The sequence below is a fragment of the Oncorhynchus kisutch genome, linkage group LG6 (assembly GCF_002021735.2).
Source record: "Oncorhynchus kisutch isolate 150728-3 linkage group LG6, Okis_V2, whole genome shotgun sequence".
NCBI lineage: Eukaryota > Metazoa > Chordata > Actinopteri > Salmoniformes > Salmonidae > Oncorhynchus > Oncorhynchus kisutch.
Window position 1 is genome coordinate 34427777 of NC_034179.2, and position 17298 is coordinate 34445074.

The window sequence follows — 17298 nt, forward strand, 5'->3', positions numbered from 1 at the left end:
TTCCTAACAGACAGGACAGTAGATGGTAGGCCAGAGCCAGAGATCTGTAACAGTGTGTAAGGCAATCCCATCCACAGCGTCACAAGTAAACAAAGGACACAGCCATGTGTGGAAAGGATGAAGAGTGAGAGGTGTTCGCTTTCTGCTGGAGAGACGGCACTAGCTAACCATTGGTTTGTTCGCTCCAAGTACTTTTCCTCCACCAACCCAGTTAAGTACCAGCTAGCCAGATTATTTACGTTTTTTTCTTTTTAAACTCTGGAGGACGAGCAATCAATCAGGTGGGAGAGGAAAGTCAGCGAGGTCAAACGGGGAAAGTGGGGGCCGGACTTGGGGTCAATGAGGGCCTATGTTTAATTATCAGTGGTGTAAAGTACTCAAGTAAAAATACTTTAAAGTATTACTTAAGTAGTTTTTTGGGGTATTTGGATTTGACAACTTTTACTTCACCACATCCCTAAATAAAATAAATGTCCTTTACCATTTTCGCTGACAACTAAAAGTACTTGTTACATTTTGAATGCTTAGCAGGAAAGGAAAATGGTCTAATTCACACACGTATCAAGAAAACTTCCCTGGTCATCTCTACTGCCAGAGCCAGGGAACAAAGTGGTTTGAGATTCTGGCCTTGTCCACTGATTGGCACTCTTGTCTATACTGGACCGTGAAATGTTTGGTTGGAGGACTCACTAAACACAAATGCTTGTATGTAAATAATGTGACTGTGCACCTGGCTATCATTTTTATTTTGCTCAATATGGAATTTGATACTTACTTTTAATACTTAACTATATTTATAACCAAATACTTTTAGAATTTTACTGGATGACTTTCACTTGGAGTCATTTTCTATTAAGCGATCTTCACTTTTACCCAAGTATGACAATTGGGTATTTTTCCACCACTTGATTATCTCTATGTACACTCAGCTGGTAATGGGCTACATTTGGTTATTATGGAATATATAAAAAACTAAAAGCTGTGTAATATAATTTAGTAAATTAAGAATCTATTTAAAATTACTACTAATTACTATCTACTACCACATATCAATAACAAAATCCATGTGTGTATAGTGTGTATGTTTGTGTTGCTTCACACAGTCCCTGCTGTTCCATAAGGCGCATTTGTATCGTTTATTATTTTTTTTTTTTAAATCAAAATGTTACTGCTGGCATGAGTTACTTGATGTGGAATAGAGTTCCATTTAGTCAAGGCTCTATGTAGTACTGTGCGCCTCCCATAGTCTGTTCTGGACTGGGAGACTGAAGAGACCTCAAATGGCATGTCTTGTGGGATATGAATGAGTGTCCGAGCTGTGTGCCAGTAGTTCAAACAGACAGCATTTAGCTTGACAACACTTCTTACAAAAACAAGTAGTGATGAAGTCAATCTCTCTTCCACTTTCAGCCAGGAGAGATTGACATGCATATTATACATGTTATCCCTCTGAGTAAATCCAAGGGCCAGCCGCGCTGTCCCTCTCTGTGGCACCTGACCACGACTGAATAGTAGTCCAGGTGCGACAAAATTAGGGCCGGTAGGACCTGCCTTGTTGATAAAGTGCTGTTCTGCATTAACAGCATTATAGACAAACTCCTTCCCATCCTAGCTACTGTTGTGTCAATCTGTTTTGACCATGACAGTTTATAATCCAGAGTTAATCCAAGCAGTTTAGTCTCCTCTATTTGCTCAATTACCACATTAATTACAATATTTAGTTAAGGTTGAGTGAATGATTTGTCCCAAATATGTTTTTAGTTTGAAATATTTAGGACAAACTTATTCCTTGCCACCTATTCTGAAACTATCTGCAGCTCTTTGTTAAGTGTTGCTGTCATTTCAGTCGCTGTAGTGGATGACATGTATAGTGTTGAGTCATCCGCATACATACACACTGGCCTTACTCAAAGCCAGTGGCATGTCATTAGTAAAGATTGAAAAAAGGTGCTTAGACAGCTGCCTTGGGGAATTCCTGTTTCTACCTGGATTATGTTGGAGAGGTTTCCATTAAAGAACACCCTCTGTTCTGTTTGACAGGTAACGCTTTATCCACAATATAGCAGGGGGTTTAAAGTCATAACATGTGTTTTTCCAGCAAGACTGCTTGATAATGTTAATAGCCGCACTGAAGTCTAACAAAACAGCCCCCTCAATCTTTTTATCATCAATTTCTCTCAGCCAAATCAGTAATCAGTAAGTGCTGTGCTTGTCGAATGTCTTTCCCTATATACACGTACTGAAAGTATGTTGTCAATTTGTTTACTGTAAAATAGCACTGTATCTGGACAAACAATTTTCCCAGAAGTTTACTAAGGGTTGGTAACAGGCTGGTTGGTCAGTTATTTTAACCAGTAAAGGGTGCTTAAATATTCTTGGGGAGTGGAATGACTTTAACTTCCCTCCAGGCCTGAGGGCACACACTTTCTATTATGCTTAAATTAAAGATGTGGCAAATAGGAGTAGCAATATCGTTTGCTATTATCCTCAGTAATTTCCCATCCAAGTGTCAGATCCCGTGGCTTGTCATTGTTGATAAACTATTTTTTCACCCCTTCCACACTTACCGGAATTCAAAATTACATAATTTGGTCAGATATATTTGGATGTGTAGTGTCAGCATTTGTTGCTGGAATGTCATGCCTAAGTACGCTAATCTTGCCAATGAAATGGCCTCTGCTCCATATGTAGTGGCCTATACTCTCACCAACAGGCAGCAGATTCAGGGCCAGTCAAAAGCCAACTGCATAGAGTGCACCATAGACTCAGCTCTTAAACCACATACTGTATTACACATGCAAATTCAACCACACACGCTTTTACTTCTAGGAGCTTTCAGATAGATGGCTGTGACGAAAACAGAATTGAAATGCACCGAGGGCAACAAGGCATATTAGGTTAAACTAACTGTTCTGGGAGCACTGAGCCAGGCAGTGGGTTGGGGCTGGTACATGGTAATGATGGTAAATGCATCATTAGTGTGACAGTAACATGCATCTCTGGTGGTAGGTTCTATGTGGGAGACTGGAGAGGAGGAGCCCAACGATAACAAGCGCAGCAGGTCACTGCCCACAGCTGTTAACAGGCAAGACTGCACCTCCTTCTCCCCTTCACTCAGAGAGGAGCGGTCAGAAAGACAATTCCCCAAATAATATCATTGGGCTAATAAAGGCGGGTGGGATGGAGGGAAAGAGTGAAATTAGAGCTTCTTTGTGGAGATGTGCCCCCTCTCCACCTGTGTGTATGTGTGTGTGTCTGTTGAATGGCGGGAACACGGTTATAGAGATTTACCACCCCAAATCACACACCTTTTCCCAGGGTATATAACTGAGAAACCAGTCAATTATAATATATTATTAATGAAATGGAACTTTAAATGATAGTCGATGTCTAAATCAGGCTTCTCTACGGCCTCTGCATAATTAATCATCAACGCTCTGGGTGGGGACAGACAGCCCATCTCACTATGGAGCGCAGTTCAACGCATGTAGACCTATCAACTCATAATGGTAACTTTTTTTTCTTGTGACAGGTAGGCATGCATTTGCTGCAGCATAGTCTATGCTACAGTAATAAAGACCAAATGTGCCTCTAATTCACTACTGTTCTCACCATCAACTCAATTCAAATTGCATCTAAAATAGATCCTGTTCAAGAATGAGATATGTCCTAGCCTACCCCTTTCAGGTAATAAATTCAATGTAGTATTAGCCTTACATTTAGCTAATTAATAATAGGTTATGCATAATAAGCTTCAATTTTACAGCCTTGTCACTTATGCAATACGTAAGCATGGCACGCACCTGTGCTCCGCTGGCCTCTCCCCTTCCTTAAAAAAAACTCTGTAGCTCTTCAAGTCCCATGTACGAAAAGCTAGACTAGAATAGCTTGCTGGGTATTGTTTTTTTTTTAGCATTTCTTATACCAATAAATTATTAAAAGCAGAATTGCTGAACGTTAAATACAGCAGCCAATAGAACTCACAGATAGTTTGAAAGAGCGAACGCGCGATGGCATTAGGCTAAAGCAGTTATTTATTCAGACCCATAACCATTCAATCTTCATTAAGAGAAGTGAAGGCCTTCTGTATCTAATTCTTGTCCTATATTATTCAACCATTTCATTAGAACGATGAAGATATGGACAATGAAACATTTAATTTAACTGTTGAAAGCGAGGAAGGAATGAAGCTACAATAGAAAGAAGGTAGGCTATAACATTAGGGGAAATATTATGAAAGATATGTCGTCAGCCAACCAATTATACAAATAGGCCCCATTATATTATGAAATCAAAATCTAATTCACTAGCCTAGTGCTTTGCACTAGAATCGCATGTTCTCTCTCTGCTTTAGCATGGCACCGGAAGAAATGGCAGCAGTTCTACGGGCGCCCAATCAATTGTGCTATTATGTGGGGGGTTTTCGTGTTATTTGTAACTTATTTTGTACATAATGTTTCTGCAACCATATCATACGGCAAAAAAAAAAAGGTTCTGGACATCAGGATCACTCACCTCGGATTAGACAAAGATTGTTTTCTTCAACAAGCAAGACGCACATTCTCTAAACACCCGACAGGGCCAACATCCCCGTTATTTGCAAGAGGAAACGACGCAGGTAGAGGACAAAGAGCCGGATGCATGGTCAGGACCCGGAAAAGGCGAGTGGCCGTTACCGTCCATACTACTCGCCAACGTGCAATCATTGGACAATAAACTAGACGAGGTACGATCACAAATACCCTACCAACGGGACATCAAAAACTGTTATATCCTATGTTTCACGGAATCGTGGCTGAATGATGACATGGATATTTAGCTAGCGGGTTATACACTGCACCGGCAAGATAGAACAGCGCACTCCGGTAAGACTGTGCATATTCGTAAACAGCTGGTTCACGAAATCGAAGGAAGTCTCTAGATTTTGCTCACCTGAAGTAGAGTATATTGTGATAAATTGCAGGCCACACTTCTTGCCTAGAGTGTTTTCAACTATACTTTTCATGGCTGTTTATTTACCACCACAGAAAGCTGCCGGCACTAAGACCGCACTCAGTCAGCTGTATAAGGAAATAAGCAAACAGGAAACCACTCACCCAGAGGCGGCGCTCCTAGTGGCCGGAAACAATAATGCAGGGAAACTTAACTCAGATCTACCAAATTTCCATAAACATGTTAAATGTGCAACCAGAGGGGGAAAAAAATTCTAGATCATCTGTACTCCACACAGACTCGCGCAAAGCTCTTCCTCGCCCTCCATTTGGTAAATTCGACCACAACTCTATCCTCCTGATTCCTGCTTACAAGCAAAAATTAAAGCAGGAAGCACCAGTGAATCAGTCTAAAAATAGGGGGTCAGATGAAGCAGATACTAAACTACAGCACTGTTGTGCTATCACAGACTGGAACATGTTCCGGGATTCTTCCAATGACATTGAGGAGTACACCACATCAGTTCAGTCACAGGCTTTATCAATAAGTGCATCGAGGACACTTACACGTGCAGTCCCCAGTGACTGCACGTGCATACCACAACCAGAAGCAATGGATTACAGGAAACATCTGCACTGAGCTAAAGGGTAGAGCTGCCGCTTTTAAGGTGCGGGACTCTAACCCGGAAGCTTACAAGAAATCCTGCTATGCCCTGCGACAATTCATCAAACAGGCAAAGCATCAATACAGGACTAAGATTGAATCATACTACACCGGCTCCAATGCTCATCTTATGTGGCAGGGCTTGCAAACTATTAGACTACAAAGGGAAGCACAGCCACGAGCTGCCCAGTGACACGAGCCTACCAGACGAGCTAAATCACTCCTATGCTCGCTTCGAGGCAAGCAACACTGAGGCATGCATGAGAGCATCAGCTGTTCCGGAAGACTGTGTGATCACACTCACGTCAGCTATGGAGAGCAAGACCTTTAAACAGGTCAACATACACAAGGCTGCGGGGCCAGACGAATTACCAGGACGTGTCCCCACAGTGACTGCACGTGCATACCACAACCAGAAGCCATGGATTACAGGAAACATCTGCACATGTGCTGACCAATTAGCAGGTTTCTTCACTGACATTTTCAACATGTCCCTGATTGAGTCTGTAATAGCAACATGCTTCAAGCAGACCACCATAGTCCCTTTGCCCAAGAACATAAAGGCAACCTGCCTAAATGACTACAGACCTGTAGCACTCACGTCCGTAGCCATGAAGTGCTTTGAAAGGCTGGTAATGGCTCACATCAACACCATTATCCCAGAAACCCTAGACCCACTCCAATTTGCATACTGCCCAAACAGATCCACAGATGATGCAACCTCTATTGCACTCCACACTGCCCTTTCCCACCTGGACAAAAGCAGAACACCTAAGTGAGAATGCTATTCATTGACTACAGCTCAGTGTTCAATACCATAGTACCATCAAAGCTCATAACTAAGCTAAGGATCCTGGGACTAAACACCTCCCTCTGCAACTGGATCCTGGACTTCGATGGGCCGCCCCCAGGTGGTGATGGTAGGGATCAACACATCTGCCACACTGATCCTCAACACTAGAGCTCCCCCGGGGTGCGTGCTCAGCACCCTCCTGTACTCCCTGTTCACCAATGACTGCATGGCCAGGCACGACTCCAACACTATCATTACGTTTGCAGACGACACAACAGCGGTAGGCCTGATCACTGACAATGACGAGACAGCCTATAGGGAGGTGGTCAGAGACCTGGCCAGGTGGTGCCAGAATAACAACCTGTCCCTCAACATAACCAAGATTAAGGAGATGATTGTCGACGACAGGAAAAGGAGGACCGAGTACACCCCATTCTCATCGACGGGGCTGTAGTGGAGCAGGTTGAGAGCGTCAGGTTCCTTGGTGTCCACATCAAACTAGAAATGGTCCAAACACACCAAGACAGTCGTGAAGCGGGCACTCAGGAAACTAAAAAGATTTGGCATGGGTCCTGAGATCCTCAAAAGGTTCTACAGCTGCAACATCGAGAGCATCCTGACCGGTTGCATCACTGCCTGGTACGGAAATTGCTCGGCCTCTGACCGCAAGGCACTACAGAGGGTAGTGCGTACGGCCCAGTACATCACTGGGGCAAAGCTGCCTGCCATCCAGGACCTCTACACCAGGCGGTGTCAGAGGAAGGCCCTAAAAATTGTCAAAGACCCCAGCCACAGACTGTTCTCTCGACTACCACATGGCAAGCGGTACCGGAGTGCCAAGTCTAGGACAAAATGGCTTCTCAAAAGTTTTTACCCCCAAGCCATAAGACTCCTGAAAAGGTAATCAAATGGATACCCAGACTATTTGCATTGTATCCCCCCCCCCAACCCCTCTTCTTACAGTGCTGCTACTCTGTTTATCATATATGCATAGTCACTTTAACCATATCTACATACTACTTCAATCAGCCTGACTAACCGGTGTCTGTATGTAGCCTAGCTACTTTTATAGCCTGTCTTCTTACTGTTGTTTTATTTCTTTACCTACCTATTGTTCACCGAATACATTTTTTGCACTATTGGTTAAAGCCTGTAAGTAAGCATTTCACTGTAAGGTCTACAGTTGTATTCGGCGCATGTGACAAATAAACTTTGATTTGATGTGCGTAATTCCAATCAATATAACACAATACAGTAACACAGTTCACACTCAAAAAGACTCGTCTACTGGAGCTAGTTTCATTTATTTACCCAAGAGAGCATATAGCTAGCTACATCCATGGGCTTTTGTGTTTTTCTGTCATGAGTAATGTACAGTAGCCTACATCATATTTATTGGATAACCACACAATGCTTTGGGCTTGGGCTCATTAAATGTATTTAATGTCTGGCTCAGGCTTGAATTTTGGATCAAAGCTCTAATCAAATCCAAACAAAGGCCTATTTATATGCCAGATAATGCTTTTGAACAACACTTCCGGTGTTGGCGGGAAATACCAGGTTACCCGGAAAAGCGATTTATTCTCGGGATGGAACATTTGTAAAATACCGGGAAAATATTCAACCCTAGTGTGTGTGTGGAGGGGTATGTATAGATGTCAGTAGTGGCTAGAGGCAGAGATGAGCAGTGAGTCAAACCTTAGTGGCTACAGAGAGCAGTGACATTTTCAACTGGTTCTGACAGTTAATCCCATTACCCTCTTTTTCTCTCCCCCTCTCTCCACCTCTTTTCTCCCCCTAATTACTGCAGGCCAGCTCTGTGCTGTAGCTATTTTTGCAGGGATTCCTCCATCTAATGGCCAGTCAGTGCCTGTAACTGTGTTCCTGTGCCTGGTTGCAAACGCAGCAACTTGGACCCTGGTTCTTCCCCCTGACACACACAAGAGGGAAGAGCAAAGGCGAGCCCAACCCCACAGCTCTTCCCCCTGACACACACACAGGGGGAAGAGGAGAGGCAAGCCCAACCCCACAGCTCTTCCCCCTGACACACACACACAGGGGGAAGAGGAGAGGCAAGCCCAACCCCACAGCTCTTCCCCCTGACACACACACACAGGGGGAAGAGGAGAGGCAAGCCCAACCCCACAGCTCTTCCCCCTGACACACACACAGGGGGAAGAGGAGAGGCAAGCCCAACCCCACAGCTCTTCCCCCTGACACACACACAGGGGGAAGAGGAGAGGCAAGCCCAACCCCACAGCTCTTCCCCCTGACACACACACAGGGGGAAGAGGAGAGGCAAGCCCAACCCCACAGCTCTCTGTGTGGGACTCAGTGATGGAGAAGACAACCACTGTAGGACCTGCTACGCCAGCAGGCATCCCTACTACCAAGGCATTATGCTTTTAAGCTATTTCAAATCATTCCAACTCATGAGCAATCAAACCACACATTGACGACTGTGCCCTCGCATTCCAACTCCAGCAAGCTAGGCTCCATCTTCAGCCACCAAAGGGAATAAAATTAATATACCCATCAAACGTTCCACTGACAGGAGGATAGGATGAGGCCTAAATATTTCCACTGCCATTAATTTACCTTGGACCTAGTCAAGTGGAGTCTGTCCCCCAGCCAACCAGACAGACAGTGGCCTACTATTATACCTGTCTACTACAGAGTTTCTCCTATAATCTTTTTCAGCAGCAGTGGCAGAGTGAGCAGGGACACGGCATACATCTACATTACAACAACAAACAAAAAAAAAATATATATATATTTTTTTGCAGTGGCGTTGATTTAAATGCATACAGGGGAAAAACTGTACTGGATCCCCAGACTGAGTGTCTCTATGCCATTATCATACAAACTACTGCCAGTACCTCTGCTCACTGCTCTATAGGAGCCCCAGCCAGTGTCTCTGCTCTATAGGAGCCCCAGCCAGTGTCTCTGCTCACTGCTCTATAGGAGCCCCAGCCAGTGTCTCTGCTCTATAGGAGCCCCAGCCAGTGTCTCTGCTCACTGCTCTATAGGAGCCCCAGCCAGTGTCTCTGCTCTATAGGAGCCCCAGCCAGTGTCTCTGCTCACTGCTCTATAGGAGCCCCAGCCAGTGTCTCTGCTCACTGCTCTATAGGAGCCCCAGCCAGTGTCTCTGCTCTATAGGAGCCCCAGCCAGTGTCTCTGCTCTATAGGAGCCCCAGCCAGTGTCTCTGCTCTATAGGAGCCCCAGCCAGTGTCTCTGCTCTATAGGAGCCCCAGCCAGTGTCTCTGCTCACTGCTCTATAGGAGCCCCAGCCAGTGTCTCTGCTCACTGCTCTATAGGAGCCCCAGCCAGTGTCTCTGCTCACTGCTCTATAGGAGCCCCAGCCAGTGTCTCTGCTCACTGCTCTATAGGAGCCCCAGCCAGTGTCTCTGCTCACTGCTCTATAGGAGCCCCAGCCAGTGTCTCTGCTCACTGCTCTATAGGAGCCCCAGCCAGTGTCTCTGCTCACTGCTCTATAGGAGCCCCAGCCAGTGTCTCTGCTCACTGCTCTATAGGAGCCCCAGCCAGTGTCTCTGCTCACTGCTCTATAGGAGCCCCAGCCAGTGTCTCTGCTCACTGCTCTATAGGAGCCCCAGCCAGTGTCTCTGCTCACTGCTCTATAGGAGCCCCAGCCAGTGTCTCTGCTCACTGCTCTATAGGAGCCCCAGCCAGTGTCTCTGCTCACTGCTCTATAGGAGCCCCAGCCAGTGTCTCTGCTCACTGCTCTATAGGAGCCCCAGCCAGTGTCTCTGCTCACCGCTCTATAGAAGCCCCAGCCAGTGTCTCTGCTCACTGCTCTATAGGAGCCCCAGCCAGTGTCTCTGCTCACCGCTCTATAGGAGCCCCAGCCAGTGTCTCTGCTCACCGCTCTATAGGAGCCCCAGCCAGTGTCTCTGCTCACCGCTCTATAGGAGCCCCAGCCAGTGTCTCTGCTCACTGCTCTATAGGAGCCCCAGCCAGCGTCTCTGCTCTATAGGAGCCCCAGCCAGCGTCTCTGCTCACCGCTCTATAAGAGCCCCAGCCAGTGTCTCTGCTCACCGCTCTATAGAAGCCCCAGCCAGTGTCTCTGCTCACTGCTCTATAGGAGCCCCAGCCAGTGTCTCTGCTCACCGCTCTATAGGAGCCCCAGCCAGTGTCTCTGCTCACCGCTCTATAGGAGCCCCAGCCAGTGTCTCTGCTCACCGCTCTATAGAAGCCCCAGCCAGTGTCTCTGCTCACTGCTCTATAGGAGCCCCAGCCAGTGTCTAGCTCTGTGTGCTCGAAGCTCCAGCAATGCAGGTCTGACGGAGTGAGTCTCAGATCAGTTTCCCCTCCTCCACTCAATAATGCATGTGGTCTGTGGCCTGGCTGGAACATTATTCATCAGTTAGGTGGATGCTGTTATCCTGCTCGAATGCCTTCACAGTGGAGGGGTGTGTGTGTGTTGGATCTCTCTCTCTGGATCACCTGTGAAACTCTACACCTTTGATTATTTATAACGAACAGACACCTCCTTGCTTAGATGGAGTCCTCTGACAACAGAGACGACAGGCCGTTCGTTCAACTCCAGTTCTTCTTATCATCTATCCACCTCCCTGTGCTGCTTACCATTGAAAACTTGGTTGGATATGAAAGAAGGTGGGATTATGAATGATGGCCTTATTGGGTCTTAGATGTGGTGGTGGGGGGTATTATATAGGGTGCTGCTGTATGTATTCTAGACCCAGCCTTCTCCTCCTCTGGTGTCCCGAGAGGCGCTGTATAATGTATGGAAAGCAGAGCAGTATTGAACCAGCGGTGGTATAGTAATGAGGGACACGAGGCTGGTTTACATTGGAGCACATCAATAGTTACGATGCTAGGAAGACAACTAGATTCATCTAGCTGAATGGATTATAATGTAGTGTGCACTAAAAATTGTTTTACGTACAAAAGAGGGGGTGTAGAATAATCAACACGTGGTTATGATAGTTCTCTTTACACTGGAAAATGCTGTGAGTGTCAAGAAAAGAATTAAAACCAAGTCATAGCTGTTATTTCTGTCTTTCCAAGAACGTGGTGATAGAGGAAGATGGTAAAGAGGGTGGGAGAGGTAGAGGGGTGGTATCTGTACCTGTCCTTTCCTGTTGACCCCGATGATCCCAGCAGTGGCTTCGTGTGGGGCTGTGACAAAGATGGTCTCCCCGCTGATCCTGTTCATGTAGATGCAGGTGCCAGTCTCCAGGTCGTACAGGTGGATGTAGCCATATTTGGTGATGAGGAACACCACATCCTGCTTGGAGCTTATCTGAGAGGAGAAAGTCAGATTTAAAAATACAAATAAATGCATAGAGGCGCAAAACGTGTAAAGTGTAACATATGTAAAAGCAGAGTATTCTCTACGATTGTAGAGCTCTACTCTTCCGGTGCTAATACATTCCTGTGCTAATCTTCAGCGCTCTCCCCTACTACAGTGCCTTCAGAAAATATTCACACCCCTCGACTTTTCCTAATTTGTTGTGTTAAAGCCTGAATTTATAAAATGGATTAAATGCAGGTTTGTTTGTCACTGGCCTAAACACAATACCCCATAACATTTTACAAATTAATTAACAATGAAAAGCTGAAATGTCTTGTATTCAACCCCCTTGTTATAGCAAGCCTAAATAAGTTCAGGAGTAAAAACGTGCTTAACAAGTCACACAATAAGTTGCATTGGCTCTGTATGCAATAATAGTGTTGAACATGATTTTTGAATGACTACCTCATCTCTGTTCCCGACACATTCAGATACTCGTAAAGTCACGCAGTTGAGCAGTAAATTTCAAACACAGATCCAACCACAAAGACCAGAAAGGTTTTCCAATGCCTCGCAAAGGGTACCAATGCGTAAAAAAACATTTTTTTAAAAATAATATCCCTTTCAGCATAGTTTATTTATTCATCACACTTTGGATGGTCTATCAATATACCCAGTCATTACAAAGTTACAGGTGTCCTTCCGAACTCATTTGCCGGAGAGGAAGGAACTCAGAGATATCACCATGAGGCCAAAGGTGACTTTCAAACAGAGTTTAATGGCTGTGATTATAAAACTGAGGCTGGATCAACAACATTGGAGTTACTCCACAATACTAACCTAATTGACAGAGTGGGGGGAAAAAGGAAGCCTGTACAGAATACAAATATTCCAAAACAGGCATTCTGTTTACAACAAGGCACTAAAGTAATCCAGCTAAAAACATGGCAAAGCAATACACTTTTTGTCCTGAATACAAAGTGTGCTAATGTGTTATGTTTGGGGCAAACCCAATACAGAGGACCACTCTCCATATTTTCAAGCATAGTGGTGGCTGCATCATATTAAGGGGTATGCTTGTATTCGTTAAGGACTGTTGAGTTTTTCACGATAAAAAAAAATGGAAGAGCTAGGCACAGGCAAAATCCTAGAGGAAAACCTGGTTCAGACAGTTTTCCAACACACTGGGAGATGAATTCAGTAGGATAATAACCTAAAACACATGCCATATTTTGCTCCTGAAATTGGTTCTCTAGCAATGATCAACAAACAATGACAGAGCTGGAAGAATTTTGAAAATAAATGGTGAAATAATGTACAATCTAGGTGTGGAAAGCTCTGAGACTTTGTCACACTTTGTCATTATGCAGTATTGTGTGTAGATGGGTGTGAAACAAATAAATGCAATCCATTTTGAATTCAGGCAGTAACAACAAAATGTGGACAAAGTCCAGGGGTGTGAATACGTTCTCTGAAGACACTGTGCTGTGCTACAATGTCAGGGTGTCCTTGGTCAACAGTGGCGATCAGTGTTAAGTACAGTCCACAGCTACCTCACTAGGCTTCCCTTGGCTAACACTAATACCCTTCTCACATTACTTTGCCGACACGAACAATACTACTTTTCTTTTCACATTAGCCTTCCCAGCATGCAATTATGACAGATCCATAACCACGCCAGTGCAGTACAGCTGGTCTTAAGAGTGATAAGTATAGTACATTGCTATTATGTACCTGCATGGCCACAGGGAAGTCATTCTGAGCCTCTGGAGGGAAGAACACATCCACTGCTTTCTTTGGAAAAGGCTGGTTCCCTGTGGGTGGGGTGCCCACCTCAATGATGTGCAACTACAATAGAGAGGAACCATTAGAGAACAATGTCATTGTTCACATAAAAACTGGCTGCAATGACATCAACACAGCTAGAATTTAACCTGTTGTAATCTGGTTATAATTATGTCATTTCAACCAGCTTTGCCAGCTGAGTATTGTCAAGAAAAAAAATTAAAAACATCAACAACCAACCCCAATATCACCCCCTAACCTCAGTACCCAGGTCCTTTGGCCTACCTTTCCTCCGGCCTGTCCTCTCACAGCAAAGCAGAACAGTGTGGACTCCTCTGTGTTGCCCTCCATTTTGAACTGGGCGAAGCCGGCGGCGTGGCCCTCGATGGGCTGTGACACCTTTCTGTCCACAGAGTACAACTGCATGGCGCCCACCACACGGTTTTGCTGCAACAGAGAAAACACGTGCTCTTTATGTTCATTACAGGGTAATGGCATTCTCTGCTACAGCAATTAGGTGAGTTTGATAGTGCACAGCTATGCATGTATGTGTGTGATTAGATATATTCACTGTCATGGAGTTAGTGTGTGTTTGTGTGCGTGTCTAAGACAGTAACCTGTGCGGAGATGCCGATGAGCAGCAGCCACTTCTGCTTGGCATCAGTGCGGTAGTTGATGATTTGACAGCCCGCCAGGCTGGAGTGCCGGTCAAAGACTTTGATTGGCTGGGAGTCCCCCTCCATGCTCCAATGGTAGACGGCATTGTCAGTCACAAGTGCCACTGTGTTGAGGGAGATCCACTTCCAGAAGGTGACGTCGTCAGTCATGGTGTGGGCCTTCATCTTGCTCTTCATCTCAATGTTAAAGATCTGAAGGGTTTTGGCGGCTGAGAGGGACAGAGGGAGCAGAGAGAGGCATCGAATGGGAGAACAACCCGTTATGGCTACTCTGAGAAGTCAGCAAACACACACACAGGTCAGAGTGCCACAAACACACACGTCAGACTGAGGGAAAGGTAAAGTAAATGCCAAATTTCACTTGAGTAATGAGAGTCAAGCTCGAAAATGGTAGTTATGGCCCAAAGAGAGCATCAGGCAAGAAGGACATCATGACACAGCAGTCAGAGAGATTAAGCAAAGAAATGAAACACAGGCCACTAAAATGTTACATATCAGCATCCAGGTCAATTATAAGATAAAACAGGAAGAGGACTAATACTTAGAACGTATTAGAGGGAAAGGAAGGGTATGTTGACAGTGTGGCTGGGGACTTACTGTAAAAGGACGCCCTTATAAAAAAGTCAATGAAAAGAGGTTTTCAATATTGATTAAGCCTGTACCATTGTACGTTATTAGATGTTATTTTACTTTGTTTATATACACTGAGTATAGAAAACATTAAGAACACCTGCTCTTTCCATGACAGACTGACCAGGTGAATCCAGATTAAAGCTATGATCCCTTATTGATGTCACTTTTTAAACCTAGAGACAATAGAGATGGATTGTGGATGTGTGCCATCCAGAGGATGAATGGGCAGGACAAAATATTTAAGTGCCTTGGAACGGCGTATAGTAGGTGCCAGGCGCAATGATTTGTGTCAAGAACTGCAATGCTGCTGGGTTTCCTGTGTGTATCAAGGACATCCAGCCAACTTGACAACTGTGGGAAGCATTAGAGTCAACACAGGCCAGCATCCCTGTGGAATGCTTTCAACACCTTGTAGAGTCCATGCCCTGACGAATTGAGGCCGTTCTAAGGGAAAACGGTGCGGGGGAGTCAACTCAATATTAGGAAGGTGTCCCTAATGTTTGGTGTACTCAGTGTATCAATGATGGATAGGTTAGAAAAGGTTACTCACCTGTGTTTTGTTTGATTAGTTTTGGGTGAAGTCAGTTAAAGCTTTATTAAGAAGCATTAATTATTGTATTCCCTGTTCATTTTATCGAAAGCAAATTGCAATTCATTTCCAAAAGTTGCAAAATAATTATTTGCTGTGTTATCAGTTTTTGATACCAAAGCCATGGCTTCATAATCATAAACATCACACAGACTATAGTTTGCAGTGCACCAATTACAGCATCGGCAGCCCCATTTAAAAGTGTGAACCAAATTAACAAAGTGAGTTTTGATTAGACCAGATTAAGCAATTGGAGGTGCACGTGAGAATCTGCATGGTGCATATTGTGCTTCTCCCATCCCCCAGGGTCACTAAACCATCACATGATAGATTTAGAACGGTGGTAAAGAGGGAGGGCAGATTAGGGAAGAGGAAGAAGAGAAGTTAGATAGCTATGCTACTATGCTAGAAGACCACGGCCCTGCGTTTTCCACTACATAGTAATACAACCTGTAATTCCGTCCTACAGTACAACACAAATGATTGCGAATGAGATGCCAAATAATGAAAAAAGTCATGCCTGCTAATCCAGTATAATCTCACAACTGCTTTCTGCTTCAAATGAGATGATAATTTAATGGCATTTTATAGCATATGAGTGTTTTTACTATCTTAGGCGCTGGAAGTCCCTTTTCTCACATTTGCCACTCAACTTGTGTCCTTTGGTCATATGTTTGTGAATGAAGAGCGGGCTCCAAAACTAAATTGCAGGTTAAGACAAGATTTCATGTAACAGTAATACTAAGGTAATTGTTGACTATAGCTACTCCTGAAATCCGTATATAGGCCTATTGGCTGTAGCCACAGACTAATAATGAGTCCCTCCTCCAAACATTGTGTATTGACACAGCCATCCTACCCTCAAAGGTATAAAAAAAAAAATTGATGACTCGGTACTGTGCCATTTCAGAAATAATCATTCATTCACTCACTAGAAAATTTGCCTTTCAGATATATTACTGGTTGCTGAAACCAGGCAGTCAGGGAAAACGCAGGGTCACGATACAAAGAAGGAGAGACGGAAAGCTAGGAGGACACACCCCGAGCACTACAGTCACATAGATGGGGTCTGTTTCGGTCTATCTGAAGGGAATCCCAGGAAATATTTCCAATCTAGGTTTGTTTAAGTGGTTTGGGCCAGTGTAAATTACATTAGGATTGGCAGTAGGGATGGGGGTGGAGAGGGGCAGTGTTGGACCCACAGGGAGGAGCATGACTCTTATTAAATCTACTTGTTTAAACCAATCAAAGGCTATTTTACGTTAACGACCAATCTAACTTGTCAAGGGGCCCTATTCATCATCTCCATACTCCCTCTGGCCTGAAATGTACACTTGCTATATCCACACCATCATCTGATAGGATAGATTACCAGAGGAAGACTCACTGGACATGCAACATCTAAATCTGAGCAGAGCTACCATCAGAATACAAAACATTGATTTAAAATCACTATCATCACCCAGGCCCCGTTCACTGCCTCTAACAGAGGGAGGAGCACGGATCTACAGTGATCGTTAGCTAGCTATGAGGGAATTCTAAATCTCTCAATAAAATAATCAGATTACATCATGAATAACCTAGCTCACGTCTACTTACTGCTTTACCCACAACTTATGTGGTCTCGTTTCAGGATAATACATAACCTAAACTCTTACACAGCTCTTATGACAAAGGTAGTGAACCCCATTGAATCCCAAGGGTTTGGACAACAGATTCAAACACAGGAACTGGGGAGGGAATCGAAATGGCAAGCAACAAATTTGTGTCAACCCACAATATTTCCACCCCAAACAGATACTAAATCATTGGTACATCTAAGAAACAATATTGATGTAATGCCAACATTCAAGCTAGAAGGTTGTGAAAGATAAATCCTGTTTAGATTGGCCTAATAGTTAGATAATAGCTTAAACATAAGTGCACCAAATATAGCATGTATGAAACAAT

At 44.4% G+C, this 17298-nt stretch overlaps 1 protein-coding gene across 2 annotated transcripts in view; it reads right to left on the bottom strand.

The window, feature by feature from the left end:
• cltca (clathrin, heavy chain a (Hc)) overlaps positions 1–17298 on the bottom strand; it is a 63121-nt gene that overhangs the window by 28718 nt on the left and 17105 nt on the right. For both annotated transcript variants that reach the window (XM_031826641.1, XM_031826640.1), the window contains 4 exons: positions 14067–14335; positions 13735–13896; positions 13399–13512; positions 11500–11673 (listed from right to left, as the gene is read on the bottom strand). In XM_031826641.1, coding sequence (XP_031682501.1) covers positions 11500–11673; positions 13399–13512; positions 13735–13896; positions 14067–14335 — 719 coding nt within the window. The remainder of the gene's footprint in view (positions 1–11499; positions 11674–13398; positions 13513–13734; positions 13897–14066; positions 14336–17298) is intronic.